General features: G+C 30.6%; 1 protein-coding gene across 7 annotated transcripts in view; it reads left to right on the top strand.

Annotated features, from left to right (window-relative positions):
- The first annotated feature begins 1,155 nt into the window (after positions 1-1,155).
- LOC148270916 (lipid scramblase CLPTM1L) overlaps positions 1,156-20,957 on the top strand; it is a 45,431-nt gene continuing 25,629 nt past the window's right edge. Inside the window, exons 1-10 of one of the 7 annotated variants that reach the window (XM_088242053.1) lie at positions 1,156-1,496; positions 1,614-1,884; positions 2,697-2,886; positions 3,999-4,135; positions 6,111-6,396; positions 6,496-6,684; positions 7,111-7,319; positions 8,416-8,667; positions 11,648-11,773; positions 12,211-12,604. In XM_088242053.1, coding sequence (XP_088098179.1) covers positions 1,631-1,884; positions 2,697-2,886; positions 3,999-4,135; positions 6,111-6,396; positions 6,496-6,684; positions 7,111-7,319; positions 8,416-8,667; positions 11,648-11,732 — 1,602 coding nt within the window. In that variant the 5' untranslated portion in view covers positions 1,156-1,496; positions 1,614-1,630 and the 3' untranslated portion in view covers positions 11,733-11,773; positions 12,211-12,604. Of the gene's footprint in view, positions 1,497-1,613; positions 1,885-2,696; positions 2,887-3,998; positions 4,136-6,110; positions 6,397-6,495; positions 6,685-7,110; positions 7,320-8,415; positions 8,668-11,646; positions 11,774-12,210; positions 12,605-18,128; positions 18,155-20,957 lie in introns of those variants that run through there. The other 6 variants (XM_088242055.1, XM_088242057.1, XM_088242056.1 and 3 more) reach the window with 6 other exon arrangements.

Raw genomic sequence — 20,957 nt, 5'->3', positions numbered from 1 at the left:
TATTTGTTAATAGACTATTAAACTAAGCCATTGTTTTATGTATCGTATCATCAGAGATATAATTTTTAAAGTTTTATATTTTTGAAGTTACTTCGCGTGGACGTTTCAGGTTGTCTTCCTTTTCTTCTCGATGAGTTCTACTGATTCGTCAGTTGACTTACCGTAAACCGCAAATCTGTCACAACTCTCTTTTATAATTCTTCTTCTTCTTCATTTTTTATGGCTATTTCACCTCTCAACTCGGATGTTCTGGCCAGGGTCGAGTTTTAGTTTTTTTTTTTTTTTCATATTTACACATGTATTACTAATATAATATATACATTATATACAAGTTAGTAAGTCAGTATTTAATAAAATATAAACATTTAATAATACAACATATTTAAAGCTTAACACCATTTATAACTAGATATTTACATGAAATTTTGAATACATGTTTATTGGGAGAGTTGGAAAAAAAATGGGGAATAGGATGGTAATATCAGAGAGGTCGTATAAGAAATCAGGATAACAATCATTTAGGGGGCATCCAAAAAATACGGTTTAAATCTTCTTCATCAAGCTAACATTCGCACATGGCAGGAGCTGGAGTCCCGTACATGGATTCTGAAGAGGTGAGAACCATTGCAGCAGTGCCCAATACGCATTCTGCCTATGGAGGATGTCTCAAACTTGTTCAGAATCACCTTGGAAAACCAAGGTTTTTCTGTTACATTTGACCTTTTTTATAATCGATCGATGAAGAAAAACTAGTGACCTCAAGCAAAGTAATAGTTCGTTTGTTTTTTTTCATAAATTCTCAAGAAACGTAGTAAAATTTGATGCTAAAATTTTTACCGCGCGTAAGAATACATTTTTGTACCCATTTTCTCGTAGGGCTGAACTTCATCATTGTGGCTTCTACCATGGAATGACAAAGGCGTTTATTTTATGTACGGGAGATCCGAGTTCGATCTTTAGAGAGATTATAATAAAAAAATAATTTTGGTTCATTTTAAATTGTTCTGCCCTGTATTTTACTAGAATAATAATTGTGGTATAAAAATATATCATGATCCTTTTACTCTCTTTACCCCTGCGGTCTTGCATGGTTTTGGAACGTACCACTAAAAAAAAGAAATCGCCCGTTGTCTATCTACCTCTATCTCTATCTACGTCTTTTAAAGTTTTCCTTTTCTTTGGTTCCCGGTTTCCTCAATTTTCGCTGTTTACGTTTACTAAATAAAATACCTATTTCGTATGTATTAAAAAAATATTGTATTGAAATTTCAAATATTCTAAACGAAACAATGTTCGTTTATTTATTGGCGTTTTTTTTACTGTTTTAAATTATTTATATTGTCTGATCGTGGTTACTTGTCTAGTTCAGTAAAGCATGAAAATAGGTAAATAATGGGACCACTGTAAATGTATTTTTTAAACCAATAAATAGTCGAGTGATTAATGTAATATTTCAATTGTGACGAAATTGTGAAGCCTCTGTGAGCAAGATTTATGTATGTATGAATTCCTATTTAATTCGTTAAGCGGTTGTGCTTAATTTGACGTATTTCACATTTTACACGTCAACTAATGAATTGACATGTTGACTTTTCAAAACTGTTCTGTTTTAGATAAACACGATTGAAAAATGAAGTACATGTCTCTGAATGTAATATTTTCTGTGATATTCCTGGCATATGTTTTCCACATTGTTAAGAACTTTGCCGAGATTTTTATTCCACCTACATGCAAGAAGGGGGAAAAATGTTTCACATCGCATCTTCTCAACCACCCCAAACAAGACTTATATGTTTATTCCTCCGTACGATACAATCCCAGTTCTACTGATTTAAAGAAAATTATCACCCTTCGGAACTTTAATTATCACACATCGTCTCAAAGGTAATTTTAGATGTATTAAAATATTTATTATTTTATTAAAAATAAAATGTTTTATTAAAATATGGTGATGATGCCCTGCTTCTTGCTAACAACAAAGAGGAACTGCAATTCTTGGTAACAAAAGTCTACGATGTATCAAGGGAAGCGATTTGCTGATAAATGTTAATTAAGCTAATGCGTTTGGTTTTTAAAGAAACTAAAATATCACTAAATGTGGAATCACTGTGAATGGTATTATACTAAAACAGGTAGAATAATTTGTGTATCTGGGAAGTATGAGCACTAGGGATGGAATGACTGAGAAAGATATTAAAGGAGGGTGAGTTCCCGGAACATAGTTAACGGTGCACTTAAATAAACCTTGGCTAATAAATGTTGGTCGTAAGAGGCAAAATTAGCAGTTCGCAATGGAGTCCCGGTCCCGACTCTGATTTATGTAAGACTGGATTTCACCCCTTAGAAGTTATTAAGATTAAAATATTACAACTACGATAGATAACAATTTAAGAGAGGGAATGTGGAATTCTGGGCATTTACAGGGCTTTCGACCTGTCACTGACTGGTTTAAGTGGCCACTTTACACACTGTGTAACATTAACCATTCGGCCTGGTCATAAGCCCTGTAAAGTCAGGTCTGACAGGTCAGAAGCTCTGTAAATGCTTATAATTCCATATTTTCTTCTCTTAAATTGTTCTTCATCTTAATTGTAATAGTTCAACCCTGTTATGTTTAACAAGAGCCTAAAAATTGGATGCGTTTAATTTTTTTATCCACCATAAATTCAATAAATTTTCTTTGATTGTTGTAACAGGAACTTAGAAGTACAAATCCCTAGAAAAACTCGAAACAATGGCACCATGTATCTTCATGTCGCATTGGCAGATTCCAGGGAGCGAGAGTGGACTTGGGATGAACTGAATTCCATGGCATCTATAGAGAGAATACCTCTTGTAGTATATGCGCTTCCCCAAGCGGCTACATTTAATTTACTAAAATCTCAGGTATTCTTTTTTCTTTAGTGAGATTGCATTACAAGGTAATGTTTGCCTTCTTTACATTTCAAATGCATACTTTTAATAATTTTTTAAATTTCAAAAATACGAAAAAATTAATCCGTTGTTATTCATTTGCTAAAATGTTATAAGGCAATGAGTTTTTTTTGTGAATTTTACAATTTGTATGATTCAGTTTCACCTTTTCCCCCCAATTAAAAAATAATTATTATCGTCCAGTAGTGGTATTCTGAATCTTCTCTATCCCCTAGAGAGTGGTTAATTTGGGGATTTTCATTTTTTGCATGCGCCTAAATTTAGCTTCATTTATGGCCACACTGATGATTAAACGTCAAACATATACGAACACATGGAATTAAATATGAAAATCTTCATTTAGACCATTGTTGCGACTTTAAGCATTACCCAAAACACTTAATTAGGTTGAATTGATTGAATCGTATTAGTTTTTTTGCGGTTTTTTTTTTTACAGTTTTATACATCATCTGTGAAGTGTCATAGCAGTAAAAAAAAAACCTCCAAATTACCATTCTCTTGGGGTAAAGAAGATTCAGAATCCTACCCCTGGTATGATCCTCAAATCATTTTATATCATGACGGCTAATCCGGAAGATATTTTTTTGGGTTTAAATATTTTTTTTGGACTTTTATTTGTTGATGTCACAATATTTAGAGAGATTTCAACTGTCAATTTGTTCAAACATTACCAAAAGATTTTTTAAACAATCAAATAATCTTACAAATGTTTATATTATTTTTTAATCTAGTCCTTACTGTGAATTTTAATCCGAGTCATTTATTTTACAATATATGTGAATTTAAAATGCTCTAAAAAATACAGTGTATAACACCCGCCTTAATCCCCATACGTTTTTTCACGTATTGCTATAGCCCCATTTTTAACATTTTTTGCGGCAGCGCGTAATATATACATAACTAGTATGTTTTTTTTTTTGTTATATGGGGGAATTCCATATTACGAATTTTTATTTTTTGGTCCCTTGGATTTTGTTATATCACGGTTCTACTGCAATGTCTTCATAAAGTAAATATTTAATGTGAAAAGAAAATTAGTACTAGTAAAAATATTTTTATTCTAGTCGGATAATCTTCAGTTGAAAATGGAAAATTTGAAACCTGTAGCTCACCTTAAAGGTTTTGTTTCATTCTCTGTATTGGCAGACCCTATAGAATTCCCGGCCAAAGCAATACCGGGAGAACTTGCCAATATGATGAGGTATGCAAGAAACCCACTCTAGTTCTACCACCACAATATATTATATGTGACTTTCATACTTCCAAACACATTTTCTGTAACAATGAAATATGTATTTTGTCAGAATTGAGTTTAAAGAATAAGAATATAACAAATTGATTTTTAAAAATAAACCCATTCCAAATCAATTAATGAAAGAATCTCATAAAAATTAAGTTGTGTAATTTAAAAATTAAGAACATATGTATTTTTTAGTGAGTATTCTGTTCAACAGTCCTATTCATAGAATAGCTCTTTTATATTTACTTCTAGAGAAAAACTCATCTCTTGCTCTCCTTTTATTTCCCTTGTCCTATTAAAAACTAGTATTCACATTAATTGACTTATTTACACATACTCATTGTTAGTTCTATTTTTGAAAATAAAAACATATCAACACATTTTATTTTATTGGTTGGTTGGAAGAAATTGCCATATGGCAATAAGTGTGCCAATGTTTAAATATAATAAGGAAGTTCAGTGCTACGGGAAATTGGATGTAAAAAAGATTTTCTTACATGTGGTAAAAATTAAAGTATTTAATTGTACCATGAAGTTTCTCAAAAATGTATGAAAAAATTTATACAAATGGTTTTAATAAAAAACTACTTTGAACTACGTCATAAGTTCTTTAGAATCAACCAGTCAATTACAGCATTATGTGTTGTGATAGATTTCCGGTTTCAGATGGCCGTATTTTTCAACGGTTAGTCTATTTTTATACTACGGTCTCTACTTTGAAATGTCAGCAGAACTCACCGACGAAAACTTGTGACGTCATGAGCAGAGTAATTTCAAAACTTTAAAAAATCATTGCGATAGTAATACGATACATAAAAAAAATATTTTTTGCTTAGTTTGATAGTCTATTAACAAATAAAAAAAAATTGAGAAACCACTGAATTTCCTCATTGTATAAAAAAACTAGTCATTAAAAAAATGAAAAAAAAATGTATTTTCCTACGTTTGCTGAAGACCATAAAAACACATGCCTCTAAAACATAGATTCCTAGAAAAATTTTATTTCTCACATGTTAAGATGTTTATTTTTTTTCACAGTAAAATATATTTATTTATTCTTTTACAATTTTTGTATTATTTTTTTTTTACACATAATAATGTTCTGCCGTGTGTCCCGGGGCGTCCCGTGCTGAGGGAAACATTTTACAATAAGTAGAATGAAACATGCCTTAAATTAGTTATTTAACATAGTTAACCTAATAAGAAAATAAAAACATAATTAATCTAATTAACCTAATTATCATCGTAAACATAGTAAGCAAAATAAACTAAAATAATCATAAAAATGGTAAATTTATATAGACTTATAGACAAAATTTCATTATCAGGACACAATTTTTTCCCTATTTGGCTTGATACGTGCGCATCGATCCGTGCACAACCCACCTCCACTATCCATTTCTTAATAGCAATTTTATATTGTGAGTATCTACTAATTGTCCTTATGAACAATGGAAGTAGATTGTACACTTTAACCGAGTAGTAGGCCAATCCTCTTTGATCGAAAGTTTTATAATTTTTAATTGTTTTTGCAGTATCAGGATGGAGTATCTAGTAACTCTTGTATTTGCGAAATGAGTTATGGAAGGTGGAGAATAATTTTTGTGTACGTACAGTTACAGAGCTTTTATATAAAGTTGTTTTACAGATGTGACTTTAAGATTTACGAATATATCGAGGGAGCTAGTTCTGATTGGGACTCTTAAGATAATTTTTACTAAAGATTTTTGTGCAATGATTATTTGTTTAATCAATGTGTCATTTGCATTCATTTTCATTTTGTAATGTGTAATGGTCTTCAGCTCATATACTGCAGGATTTTGTATTCAAAAATAAAGATGCTCATGTTGAAATTGAATTTTATTTATAACTTATAATGTGTGGTTAATTTTGTTGTTTTTGTTGCATGTTTACTAAAAAAATAATGTTTTTGCAGATTGTCAAATAATCACGAATATTTACCTATTGTTCAATATAACTTTCTAAAAAGTAGGATGGACAATATGATAGAAATAAAGAAAAACTCTTCCGCTCTCAATGTTTCTCTAGATTACGCTCCTGCTTCGGTTGGGAAAATGAAACTATTAGTTCAAATTTCGATGGCATTCCATTCACTTAGTATTATGGGCTTCAACGAAAAGAATATTGATGATGTCAAGGGAATATTTGCCGATACTAATCTTTACTTTTTGTGTGCTACAATTGTCATTTCAAGCTTTCACGTAAGTCTTAGGTTCTTTGTACGCGTATTTTTGCTTTACTCTTTACTAAATTAAAACCGTTTTTTTTTTGTTTGTATTAAATATAATTTGTTTTTTCAGTTACTTTTTGATTTTCTGGCCTTCAAGAATGATATATCTTTCTGGAGAGCTAAGAAATCAATGGTTGGATTATCAGTTCGGACAGTTCTATGGAGAGCCTTCTCACAAACTATTGTTTTATTGTATCTTTTTGATGAAAACACTTCCTTAATAATACTTGTTCCCACTGGAATTGCTACATTTATTGAGGTACATTTTTTTTAGTTTAAACTGTATTTATTTATTTAGATTGTTTACATTTCTGTTATCTAAAGAAGAAAATCTACAACTTTACAGTTTAAATTAACTTTTCATAGTGCTGATAAATGTTCTAATCTTAAGAAATATTTACTCTTGTAAAATACTAGTATATTAACAGTGTAGCGGTATTATTAGTTACATTTTAAAAATAATTTCATAGCAAAGCTAAGTTACTGCAACCTTTTATTGTCCTGGGGTTCATCTTACATTCTACTCACTTTTTGGTCTGACTGCTTCCTCGATGGAGGTAATGCGGTTGGTAGGACTGATAAATAATTTGATATTATCTTAATTAAATACATATATTTTTGTAAATAAGTATTACTGATTAGACTGGCCCCCCAGGGTTGTGATGTTATTTGAATTTTTTTTCAGCTTTGGAAAGTTAAAAAAATGCTCCACATTACCTTTGATTGGAAAGGAAGAAAGTTCCCGTGTATTGTGTTTGCTTCAGACAAAGTAAATAAAGCCGAGTTACAAACCCGAGCTGTGGATGCTGAAGCTATGAGATATCTCACATACTTACTTTATCCAATATGTTTCATAGGAGCTATTTATTCTCTCATTTACCAACCCCACAAAAGGTGCTTGTTATTAATAAACTTTATTAATATTATTTTTTTGTAGCACTCCTTTGGTCGCTAGTTTAAAATCACATAGGTGGATTTGTGAAATCTATTTTTTCTTAAAATATACCAAACAAAATTTTAGTTTCATGGGTGGAATGAAATGAAGAATCGTTTCTTAGTATATTTTTATTGAAAAAAAGGAATAATCTTGATTGAGATAGAGAAGAAAGGCGTCGCCCACCCAAGCAGTCTAGAAATACAACAAAAGTAATACTTGCTAGATCTCTCAGATCCGATGCGACCTTCGGAGTGTTAAATATTACATTTCCATCTCTGTTTATTATATTATCATAAGCTGTTTTAACGGAAGAGCAAAATTGACAATATGGCGTTCAAAATATTTAATTATGTTTATTCTACAAAACACTTAGTTGTTTAACCAGTTCTGGACGCCTAAATTCAAAAATAATTGTCGCAAACATATTGTTTTTAAAAAAAATATTGTGTGGTTCCTACACTGTCTACATTAGCAAAATCATTTTAAATACAGATGACCTTATGGCTTTATTTGAATATTCATACACTAACTGACATATCAAATTGATAAGATCTGTATTATATAATATGTACATAATTGTATGATTCTAGATTAAAGTGTCATTGTTGATAAAATCAACCAAAAAAATATCTTTAGATAATGTTCATCTACCATTTTGTAAATTACGTTTGTTCTATTTGGACAGCAACTGAAATTATTAAAAACATTTCAAAATGCCTTTATAAAATATTATTCCCTCAATTTTTGTTTATTGTCTTTTTTTATTAACTCTTGTATGGTTATGATATCACGTATTGGTGGCCTTAACTCAATTAAATAAAAATACTTTCTTTTCTTTAACTAATAAGAATAAGACAAAAACAATCTATGAATAAGTTCAATTCAACACTGTAAACAGTTTGATGGAATTTAAAATAGTATAGCAAACCAAAATTGAGATTCAATGTAAGTTTATATGTCACACAATGTCAGTTTTATTTTAGTTGCATTTTACCTATTTTTATATTTAACAGTATTCAAATTGTTTTATAAATTGTTGTCTTCAAATTTCAGTTGGTATTCTTGGACCCTCAACAGTATGGTGAATGGCGTATATGCTTTTGGATTCTTGTTCATGCTTCCGCAGTTATTTATTAATTACAAATTGAAATCTGTCGCTGCTCTCCCATGGAGAGCCTTCATGTATAAAGCTTTTAATACCTTTATCGATGATGTGTTCGCCTTCATCATAACAATGCCTGTGGCTCACAGGGTCGCTTGCTTCAGGGATGATATTGTTTTCCTGATCTACTTGTACCAAAGATGGTAAGTTCTATGTGTCAATTTAATATATTCATTGAGAAAATTGCATTTATAACATTCTTCTAAAAGTCTGTATTTATCGAAGAACACTAATTTAGATTTTACCATCTAAATTGGTTATACAGCCCCCTTTTTAAAATGTTTGTAACTTCTGTCGCTATTTGGGTTATCCTTTTCTTCTTTTGTGATGCAATGATTATGTACATAAAATATTAATTATTACAAAGTAAGATGTGAATATTACTCATTAAATTTTAAACGCTGTTTAGTTGTCTTTTGAACAGGTTATCCCAGTAAGGTGGATCCTTAAATTAATGTTTTATACTTTTTTCTCAAATAGTATGATTATGTATGCACATAGTAAAATGATTTATGTTAAAAATTAGCTGTAAGATAAAAATAATAAGGGCATTTGATACAAAATTATATTTCTCCACTGAAGGAATTGCTGAGATATTTAAAAAAAAAGTATGTAGCATTTACATGGATTCATAATAATAATGTCATGACTTTAAAAAAAAACTTGTTTTAAATAACGGACATTGCTGATTATGCAGAAAAATGTGGATAAATTTAGTTTTACATATTAAGAAAGCGAATGTTTCTAAATTAGCTTACTACAAAATGGGGAGATATCTAAATTTGCTATTTATATTAGCTAATTGCTCCTATTTTTTCTCACCGAATGCTGTGGTGGTTGTTTGATTGAGAGATTTTTAATTATGCTTTGCTTACTTAATGGAAAATGGTAAGTTTGCGGTGTCAACTATAATTTGAATCTGTCTTTGAGTGGACTTTTTTGATGCACCTTATTTTGGCATCAATGATTTATTTTCCAGTTTCGGTAGAGATTTCTAAGTTTACTTCCAGCACCCTTAAATATAAAATAAAATAAAGCGCATTCGGATTCCGTGCTAACAATTTTGAGTTTGATCCCACGCAATATTGACTTAATAAGTGAACTTTCACCCGTCTAATGTCCAGTGTACAACAATGCCCTTTACATTAATTTGCACACTGTACATAGAAATTAGGACATTTATCTCCACAGTGGCTACTGATATATCATTTTTACAACTTATGATGATAGACCTTACAAATACCTATATAACATGTTTAAAATAAACCTTTATAGAAAATTGGCACACTAGAAATATATGTACTTAAAATGTATATTTTGCACAGGTCATATTTTGCTATAAATTTGTATAACATATCTTTGTACCTTTACTTCTGCAGTAATTATTATATGGGTACTGTAGTTGTTGTATCTATGTTTGATCAAAATACCATTAGTATTTTGCATGACTCACGAAATAATTACACATAATTTGTGGAAACCTGTTATTGGTTCTGAGTTTATACAATATATATGTTATTATTTAAATAATATTGTGTAATATATATGTTGTTTACTATGCAGAAATATGTATGTAGATCTGTTGGTTTCCCAAATAAAATAAAATAATATCATGTCAGAAGTTATGTTATGTAATATAAATTCATCATTATACCCCTTTCAGCACTCGATGGTGCATAGGGCACTGCATTGGTAAACCAAATGCAAGATATCTCAATCATCTATTACAATACAGTAAGGTGACCAGTCATACGCTTCAGTTGTCAGTCCAGGGCGCTGACTATGAAATATTGCAGTTTAATCTTGCAAACAATTCATGCAAACCTTGCCAGGAATTAAACCCGGGACTTCAAGCGTGGTAGGCGAACACGCCAACCACTACATTATGGTTTTTACCCGAATGTAGCCACCAACTCAACGCTTGTCTAGGATTCTAGTAGTCTCTTATTAGGCTTTCGACTCTGTGTAATGGGAAAAATTATGGACCATTTTAGATGAAATGGGAGCACCTAATCATCTTGTTTTCCCGTTGAGAAGTCTTTATGAAAGTAACTCTGCTACGGTTAGACTGGATATAGCCTACTCGGATATATTTCAAACTTGTGCTGAAGTTCGCCAGAGATGTATCTTGTCACCCTTATTATTTAATATAATAAGAATAGTATTGGAGAACTGGGACATCTCTATTAATGGAAGACGAATATCAAATTTGAGATACGCTGATGACACTGCTCTCCTTGCCAATAATATAGATGACACAAGCGAAGTTTTCTCTTTACTAGAAAATACGAGCAATAATTTTGGCCTTGAAATCAGGGGATGGAGGAGAGGGAAGATCAAATATATGATTGTTGAACGGAGAAATGAGAATAGATTAGAGAGAAAGAATAGATAGTGAGGTTGTTAATGGATCTATTTATCTGGGCTCAATGATGGTAAACATAGGAGAATGCCACGCTGAAATCAAGATAAGAAATGCTATGGCTCAATCTGTGATGGAGAATTAGAAAAAAGTTTGGCAACGAAGATGTATTGTCTACAAAAATTAAAATGGTCAAAATCCTCATTTTGCTGGCGTAGAATGTTGTGGAAACCATGGACAGCCCATAAGACTAATGTCTCTTTAATCCGAGAATTGGGAATTGAACAGTGTCTTTCTTCCACTGTGCAAATCCGTGTTCTCAGGTACTTCGGCCATGTTACGAGGCGAAGAGAACATGGAAAAATGAATGGTGCAAGGACGAGTAGAGGGAACTCGATCTCGCGGAAGAAGTCCTACATGATGGACAGACTTGGTGACAGAAGCGACTGGCGTCTCTCTTCAGAAGGCCTCCGGAAACGCTGAGGACAGAAGCGAGTGGAGACAGACCCTAATGACATGCTTCCCTTCTGCCAACGTGACCACGACTAAGAAGAAGGATTCTTGTTCTATTTCACACACATAACTGTATTCTTCATCTGCCTGGATACGGGATAGAGTTAGCAATATCTAAAATGTTTACCATTATCGAGTTCATTTTGTAGAGTTGTATTCAAGAGATTTTATTTTTCATCTTTATGAACTAATTTACTAAACAGTGTTATTAAAATATAATCAAATAATCTTGAATATGTTTATTTTAGGTTATACCCTGTGGATAATACTCGAATTGATGATTCGGTTAGCATCGAAGAAACTGTGAGCGAAACCCGGAAAAAGCAGGAATAAATCTTGTGCATGATGTCAGATGTACACGGGACACTTCCCAAGTCAGTTCATGAATATTATTAGTAATGCTGTTTGTGTCTGTCCTATTGCATTTTTATTGCAAAGATCTGTGTCAGTGCATAATTTGAATAGCTAAATGCTTAAAGATTTAAATTGCATATGGTGGAAAGGCAAAATCTACTAAGCGACATGTAGTTGTAACTTTACAAAAGAGCCAATCAAATTATTATTTTTTATTTAATAAAAAATCTTGCATTTTAATTTTTTATTGAAATTATGTAGGAATCACACCAATATAAGAGGTGTATATGAGATTTTTTTTATTAATTAAAAATAAAATAAAAAGTTCAATTGGCTCTTCGGTTGAGTTTTTTTTTGCACATTGTCAACAGGCCAGAAGGCCCAATTACAGTGGTGAATTACAGCACAGAACATTCAGGCTTGAGGAAAATCACAATTAATTTTTCTGTTCTCACAGGGAATCGAACCCGCAACCTTTCGTGCACGAGTCAAGCGTCTTAACCACTACACCACGGAAGCCGCCAAAGTTGCTACATATTGCTTAGTAAATTTTGCCTTTCTACCGTTAATATAAATGAGTACTTAGTTTCTACTCTTCAGTGGGCTTTTTAATCGTACATTTAGTTATTTATTGAATAACCCAATATCTATACAAAAAATATTTACATTAATTTATTAATATCAATGGAATGTTTACTACCTAGAATTTATTTTCCTCCTAGATTTATATAATTAATTCTCTTTGATTCATAAAAATATTTCTTAAGAAATAACCCACTCCGGTAGAAGCGTGCTCTCCATATTGGCATTTAAGCAACTCTTACGGCTTACTTGATTATCATAAAAATAAACAGAATCTTTCCAAATCAATTTATTTGAATTATAATTAAAGCGTCATTCATTCATTGCTGACTCCAAAAGACCGTTAACATTTTTTATGATAATCAAGTTCAGTAAGCAGTAGGCACTGCTTAAATGCCTATGAGAAGCCCAGGTCCCCATGACTGATAGACTGATGTACCGTAAAGTGAGAGTCCATTAAATATTTGTTTTCAGTGTAAAACAAGCATAACTTTTTTTATGTAAAATAAAATTGTAAACGATTAGGACATGTGTTGTGTAAAACTATCAGGACTATGTAGGATAAACATAAAAAACAATTTTAATGTAAATCGAAATTGCAATTTGTAGAAATAAGTTCAATTTTGTGTGATTTTATGAATGTTGTACAAGAGAGTTTTTAATGTAAACACTAAAGTTTACGTCTGTTGTCCATGGGTGTCGGCTTTGTCGGTGTCATATGACGCAGCTTAAAATTCTGTGAAAAGTCATAAATATAACTTTATTTCGGCTATAGCGCATCAGTCACTTAGCCTTTTACCGTCAAAATCATTTTATTATGTACTTAAATTTTTAACATCCGATGCCAATTTATAAAGGAATGTCAATTGTCAATCCTAAAAATCAAACTCGATAAAACGCACATTATGATCTGTGATTTTTAACTAAGATAACATTTCTAGGTATTTATATACTTCTACCTTATTTTATTCACTGCGCTTCTACGAAATATATATTGCTTTAATTATTGTTGAAAATTGCATATGTTTGGTTTAGAGAATAAATATTTATTGCAAATTGTTGTGAAGTAGGCACCTTAGCATTAGAAATGACATTAATTAAGATCGAATAATAGTTACCAATTCAGTTTTTCTACTAATTCATCTTCTAACACTTCAAAATTATTTTTGTAATTTTCGTAACGAAAAAATACATTTATGTAATATTATGCATAAAGTGAATGCGTAAATTCTCCAAAATAATTAAGTTACTACATACATTATTTAATACTAAAAAAGTTAGAATTATTGTGTGATGACAAATAATACATTGTAATTTGAAATCTATTGGAACTGAGAAGGAAAAGATTTTTGAGAAAGAAATATGGAAGTCTAGGCATTTACAGGGCTTGTGGCCTGGCATCGTCTGGATTAAGTAGCAACTTTAAATGCTGTGTAAAAAAGCGGTCAAAGCTGAAAACAAACATTTTTAGTTGTACAATAATCATTATTTACCTAAATAAATTGGTTGCTTATTATTCGATTAATGCCGTCTCTAGTAGGTATATAAATGTTGATGTTATTACATAATGACTGTTACTGATTATTTAATTAAAACATTTTCTAAAAAAATAGGAAATAAAATATTTTTTAATGGAATAAAGTGATTTATTTTTACCTCACCATTTGGGTCATCTCCATTTTATTTATTGTTTCACCTATTATATGCATATGTACATAAAAAGAGTGAAATGATTTATTTTAAATTGTCAAAATATAGAAATGATTTTGCGTTATGGATACAACTCTTTTTCAATGGCCTGGCTTGACCTACCATATCCGTTGTCTTGTTAAGGAATTATTACAGTACCTGTTTTTTTTTGTCAGGAAGTTCAGTGCTACGGGGAAAAAAAATAGATAGTCATTTAGCGAAGTTTCTCAAAAATGTATGAAAAAATTAAAAAAAAGATTTTAATAACAATTAATTACTTTGAAATGTCACAGGTTGAGGCGAACAATAACCAATCAATTATGGCGTTATGTGTTGTGATAGATTTCCGGTTTCCGGGCAGCCATGGTTTTCAACATTTGGCATGTTTTTTTACTAATACGGTGTTTTTATTTTAAATGTCAGGAAGACTTGAACTCGTGATGTCGCGGGCAGAGTAATTTCAAAATTACAAAACTTCGAAAAAATCATAGCAGTGGCAATACGATGCATAATAATAATATATATTTTTGGCTTAGTTTGATAGTCTTCTATTAATAAATAGATTTTAAAAAATTGAGGTTAGTTACCAACAATAAAGAACATCAAACATCTAAATTTACTTGAATTTATACAAATTTCTGCAAGTAAAAAAAATACATTTTTAATCTGTCTCTACTGCTCCTTTTTTTACTAGTTATAATAATACTTAGTTATATAGGAAATTACAAAGTTTCTGTTACTGTTTAGACTTTAGACCGTAAAAGCTAATTCTTTTTTAGATCTAAAAATTAATTTAAAAATAACCGTATTTATTTACTTAATTTTTTGTGTATTGGCAAGCTTACTGCTTAGAACTTGTTATTGTTCTACATAATTTCTGATGTCTAATGACCATTTCTTGTAACTAATCAACATAGCTTGGATATTTTTCTTTGTACCTTTTATGATGTCATAGTTTTTAAAACTGTAGTAGCTTCAACAGGGCAAATCGTAAACAAAAATATTTAGCTACAATTCTCATTCAGGAAGGTGTACTTTGAAAGTTTAATATTTTTACAATGTGTATGTAGGTAAATACGGAAATCAAGTGGAGATAATTTGTGTACAAGTATGTAGTGGTTGACGTCTAACATTCTTAAGGTCCTGGGTTCGATTACTGGCAGGGTGAACATGAAATATTGATTATAAAGGTTGTCGAAAGCGCAATATTTTATTGTTCTTGGACTGGAACCTAGAGTAAGACTGATCACCTTACCTTAATGTAATGGATGATCGAAACACGCTGCATTTGCTTTACCATTGCAGTGCTCTATGCACCGCTGGTTGCGGAAAGCGGAATGATAAATGATGTAGGTAGGTTCTTAATATCAATAAAATATTGAGCTTTGTGAATAGTTTTCTGAAGGTTTTGGTTATTATTAGGTGGTTTGAATTAGTAAGGAATGAAGGTATAAGATAACAAAAGCAGCAGCTTTCAAGACAACTGTCATCAAGCGTAGGCAATATGTCCACATCACTCGTCTTTTATTTATATAATCAAATAAATATGGTCTTATTTTTTCAAATATACTTGGTATTTCTTACCTGTCAGCCAAACGGCATAGATTTTTAGTCTAAACAGTTTTCTTTTTACCTAATGCTATTTCAGGATATTTAAAAAAATTAAGGGGCATTGGGTTTTTTTCTTAGAAAGAGCAGTAGCTTCGACGGCCTTTAAAGTTAAAGGATTAAAAGTCGGATCTGCAGTAAGGTACTCATCTAGATTGGAATCGGCTGCATTGATGCCATTGAACGACTAGTTCATTCACTGGAATAGAAAAACCAGAAATTGAACTGTTCATTTTAAGTCACTAATTTCTAATACACTTTAGTTCATTTACAAGATTTTTCAAAATTTACGGAGGTACCAGTGAATGAACACCCGTTCCTTAATTGGATTAAGACATTTTCGTGGTCCAGTAAAGGAACACTTAGTAATTTAATAAATATCGCTAAAACCAGAGTAAAATAAATCTAAATCGAAGAATTAAGACATGTTCTACAAAAATAATAATTCATTGGATTATTTTAGTGTCAAGAGTAGCCACAGAGTTATCGACAAAAACACATTGTTCTTATCTGAAATCTGATGTTTCTGAACAAACTACAACATGTGATTTTCACAACACGGCCATGCTGTAACTGGTCCATGGCAGATACAGAGAATTACCAATAATAACAAAATGATGTCAATCAGAAAAAAAATACACAGTTCAGTATAAATGTACTGTTTTCTTTTAAAAGAAAATATGCATTTTGTTTATTTACTGGGGGGTGTTCATTCACTGGACAATTTACCCTACTGCAGAAAGGCCTTAACACACTTTTCATTGCAGACAATTGTCAGACATTGCAGACAATATTGTCAAACATTGCAGACAATATATCAGCAGTTCATGCTTTAACATAGGAAGAAGCACAGGAGCCACAGAATAATGACAGAAAAATGATAATGTATCGATGCTCACCCCCCTCGTCTCTATCTACTCTTTGGATTTTTGCTGCGAACGATACGGGATTTTGAGTCTATAAACATAATGAAAACATTGTATATTGCCCTAGTGCGTAGTCAACTCGAGTATAACTCAGTTATATGGTCACCGTATTACAGGGTTCATGTTAAGGACATCGAAAGAGTTCAGCATAAATTTTTGCGTTTTATCAATTTTAAATTAAGAGTACCGATTGAATACATAAAATACACATACTTAAATGATTATTTAAACATCCAAACATTAGAAAACAGACGAAAATTAAATGACTTGCTTTTTTTGTTATAAATAATAATATCAATGCTCGATTGTTTTGAACTTATGAATTTGATTAATGTGCGAGTGCCTGGTCGAGTTACCCGGTGAAATACTCTGTCCTACTGCGGTTCATCATTGACCAATTACAGCGCAAATTCACCAGTAATGCGGATGCATGTACTCGCGAACCAATATGCTAACAACATCGATGTCTTTAACGTGAGTCTTGTAAATTTTAAATATCAATGTATATGTCCCATATCAAATAGAACTTAATATTCTGTTCATATTGTATTTTATAACATTATGTACCTAGCTGCTTTAAACCTTTAACTGCATTTCTTTAGCTTATTTAAAAATAAAAAATAAAAAAATATTATTATAATTTATATATTTTTTTTTTAAAAACCAACTAAACTTCTATCTTTATTGGTTTATATTGTATTTTTTTAAATGTATGTTGTTAATTCACTCATATTTTATATAACTTTCACGTATGTAAAAGCCTTATGAGCGTGAAAAATTAATAAAATAAAAAATAAAAATACGTAATAAAAGAGTTGGTCATACATCAAGATTTGTTTAATTCTTAATACTAAATGCGCTGAGGACACGTAACCGCAACACCATTCCAATCACGGATAAGCGCTATTGTTCTACGACTGAAACAGTTTTACTAATCAGAATTACAGCAAGAGATTGATGGATCGAAAATTTGGTAGATACATTTATTATATTTATTTATTCAAAGAACCTTTTATAAAAAATGTATTGCAAAATAATCACGGCAGTAAACAAATTACTATTATCTATTATCAATCTCTTTGTTAATTGTTTTTTTTGTCTTCCAATTTAAAAAAAAAATTCAGTGAATTGTGTTAAAGATTGTGCAAATTTTTATAATAAAGCCATGAATTTCGATAGGTGTTATTGGTTTTGTGGGGGGAGGTATCCCCTTCGGAGGCTCGATAATTATGGTAATCCAACACTACTATCAAAACAAATCCAAGCATCTTCATTCCATCATTAGCTATCTGATTAATATGAAAAGTAAACTGCAGTTTCTTGTCAAACAAAATATTTTTTTTAATTTGAGACACGTTTATCAAATCAATACTATTTAAAGAATATGTTAATTCAATATATCATAGCTAAATAATTTACTTGTGCACGTAGATTAGCCAATTATCTGACACATGATAACAATAATTATCAATTATTTTAAATCCTTGTATCAGCCAGATATTTCAGTGCGTGTAAAGTCTATTTGTATACCCACATATGATTTCATAGTATTTGATCGTGATAAGTTATACACCTGCTCATTTGTCAGTCTTCCATGTATGTGCACATTTTGTCTATTAAACTTATATTATATTATTGAGTTTTTTTATATAAGCCCATTTTAAAGATAAATTAAAAACTTTTGGTCACATTTAAGTGGTTTATTGTAAGTGTGAATATATTATGTAGTGCTGTATATTATAGTTTTTTAGATAATATAATTTCCACTGTCAAATGATGTACCAGTACGGTTGCAGAGTTATAACTTAAAAAATGTCATTAGATTTTTTTATAATAGGGTATTTTCACAAATCGGTAATAATGTAGAAAGTATTTTTAATGTTTAGAGCAGATTTTTACAATTCTAATGATATAACTATCAATGTATATAAAACAAGTTTTCATTCGTTATCATTCATATTTCTTTTAATTTGTTTATAAACCTTTATGGATTCATTAATTTAAAATTACAAAAATTTTAAAAAATAAAATTGAATTCACATAATAAGGACCATCGATATGTCTGTCTTGTAATTAAAATGTTTTTTAATTATGCGTAAGGTCTCTGGTTCGATTCTCGACAAGGTTAACACAATTTATTTTTTTAAAGGTGTTTTTACACTGGAGAATTTCTTAGTCTCTGGGCTAGCCTTGAAAAATAAGCCAGAGCATCTTGCCTTCATCTTGTATCTTAGAAAAAAAATATCGATATACACTCCAATCGATGTGACAATGCAGTGCCTTATACACCATTAGGTGTTAATAAGATTATGGTGATGATGACTGCGTATGGACCAAACACTTTTAATTATTTATAAAAGAAATTATGTAATTTTTGTTCTTTTAATCTTAGAAACATTTAACCTTTCTTCGACAACCATTATCAATATTTATTGATACATTTGATTATTTATTAATTTATATAATACAAATACATAGTTTACAAAAGAAAGTGTGTGTATACACACTTTCTTGTCAAAAAGGAAATTATTTTAAATGTACCTATTATACAATAGGTATGCACAGGTATATAGAGAATTACGGTCACCAATTCCAAGAAAACACACAACAATAGAGATGGATGTATTTATGTATTTAATAGACACTTTTGCGGGAATGAAGCAAAAATAAGAAAACATCGCTTTATTTAGAATTATTTAATAATAATAATGTTAAAAAAAAAATAAAAAAATTTATAGGGGAATTTTATGCAATACATTGAAATAAAAAAAACTCATATTCAATAAACCTGTATAACAACCATTCATGCAAAAAAAAACAGTAGGCGTATTCTGTCACAATTTCGTTTCGTAAGTTTGTTCATTCGTCATACATCTCTCTATAACGCAATAAAAAATACACTTTTATACAAAGTTGATTTGACTGTCTAACTAGGGTTATTAAACCTCGTTGTAAGACAGTAAAAAAAATAAAAAAATATCAGCAATCAATACATATATTTAAAAGGGTAGTAGACATAGTAAAAATATAGTCCAAAACATTGTAGAATACAAAGTAAAAAAAATCATTGTAAAAAATGTAGTAAATGAAACAATAAATAACATATCTAGAAACCCATTCAAATACATAGTAAAAACATGAATACTTAGTAAAAGATACAATAATTAAAATAAATGTATATACATATATTATATTACAGTAGGTATCGAAACTTTCAACTCTTTCGATGATTTGGTTTGATAGAAATACAACACCACCTGATATTTGTCAAAATTAGTACTATTTATTTCATCATTCCACATACTGATAAATAATTCTATTTACATATTTTTTTAAATATCTGTACTTTTTTACACAATTGTAGGGCAATTAAATATTTTTTCATTACACGCGACGTGTATATTTCTGCACAGTATCGTATCTTAACATGACGAAAGTCCGTTAGAAAAAGAAGAGCCCGTAAACCTAGGAATTGCAATATTTTATATTCTATATTATTTTAAATTACATTCCTGTTTCTACTAGAGATGTGAAGAAGTCTTAAATGCTGCTTACTTCTGCTTTTTTCATTATGTTTTACGCATAGAATTAAGAATAGGCCAGAAACCGCATACGAGCATCAAACAGAAGGCGACTAAACTACTCATAAATGAGTAGTTTTACGTTTTGACCCATTAGTTTCTTTGTAGACGTCGCCCAGTGCGCCACTCCTGATTTGAATTAATTTAAAGTGTAGAAATACTGCTAGGATCTTAAATAAACAGGATAGGATCACATTTCATGTGTAATTAGCAAATGAATGTGTAAGTAGCAAATACATTACTTAAAAATTAAATTATTTTTCCATCTGTCAGATTGTCGAAGAAAACAAAATGAACATTTCGTTAGTGTCGCCAGGGTAGTAATTTTTTTTACCCCACCTCTGCTCATCTAAGGAGAGAACTAATGAAAATGGGACCTCGGATTAAACAACTCTGTGGTGGACATTTGGCTGACTCTATCTTTAAAACATAAAATATTATTTAACATGATATAAAAATATCCGTTTTATGTAAAATGTAAAATTATGTAAAAAGTTCTAAGTTGATTAATTCGATTGCTCTTATTAAATGACCCTTTACTTATCTACTCTGTTGTGTCAACCAATATTTCCGCATGCACAATAAAATTTTATAGAAATTAACAGATTGCTTTTTTTTTTACCTTACATTTGTGTTATGATTATATTTTTTCCCATCGTGTAACATTACGCGGCGACGGCGACGTCACGAATGCGCGCGGCGAAAGTAGGACATAGTGGGGCGATTTTTAAACACAGTCCGATGTATCAAAATATGATTCTACGCTCCTTCTGGACTATTTAAATACCTATTTAAACGTTGATTGTTTTCAATGATTT

This window comes from Micrasema longulum, unplaced genomic scaffold (assembly GCF_059751315.1).
Source record: "Micrasema longulum isolate JH-2025_06_02 unplaced genomic scaffold, ASM5975131v1 h1tg003256l, whole genome shotgun sequence".
NCBI lineage: Eukaryota > Metazoa > Arthropoda > Insecta > Trichoptera > Brachycentridae > Micrasema > Micrasema longulum.
The sequence above is the reverse complement of the archived record's forward strand: the minus strand, read 5'-3'. Positions and strand labels throughout refer to the sequence as shown.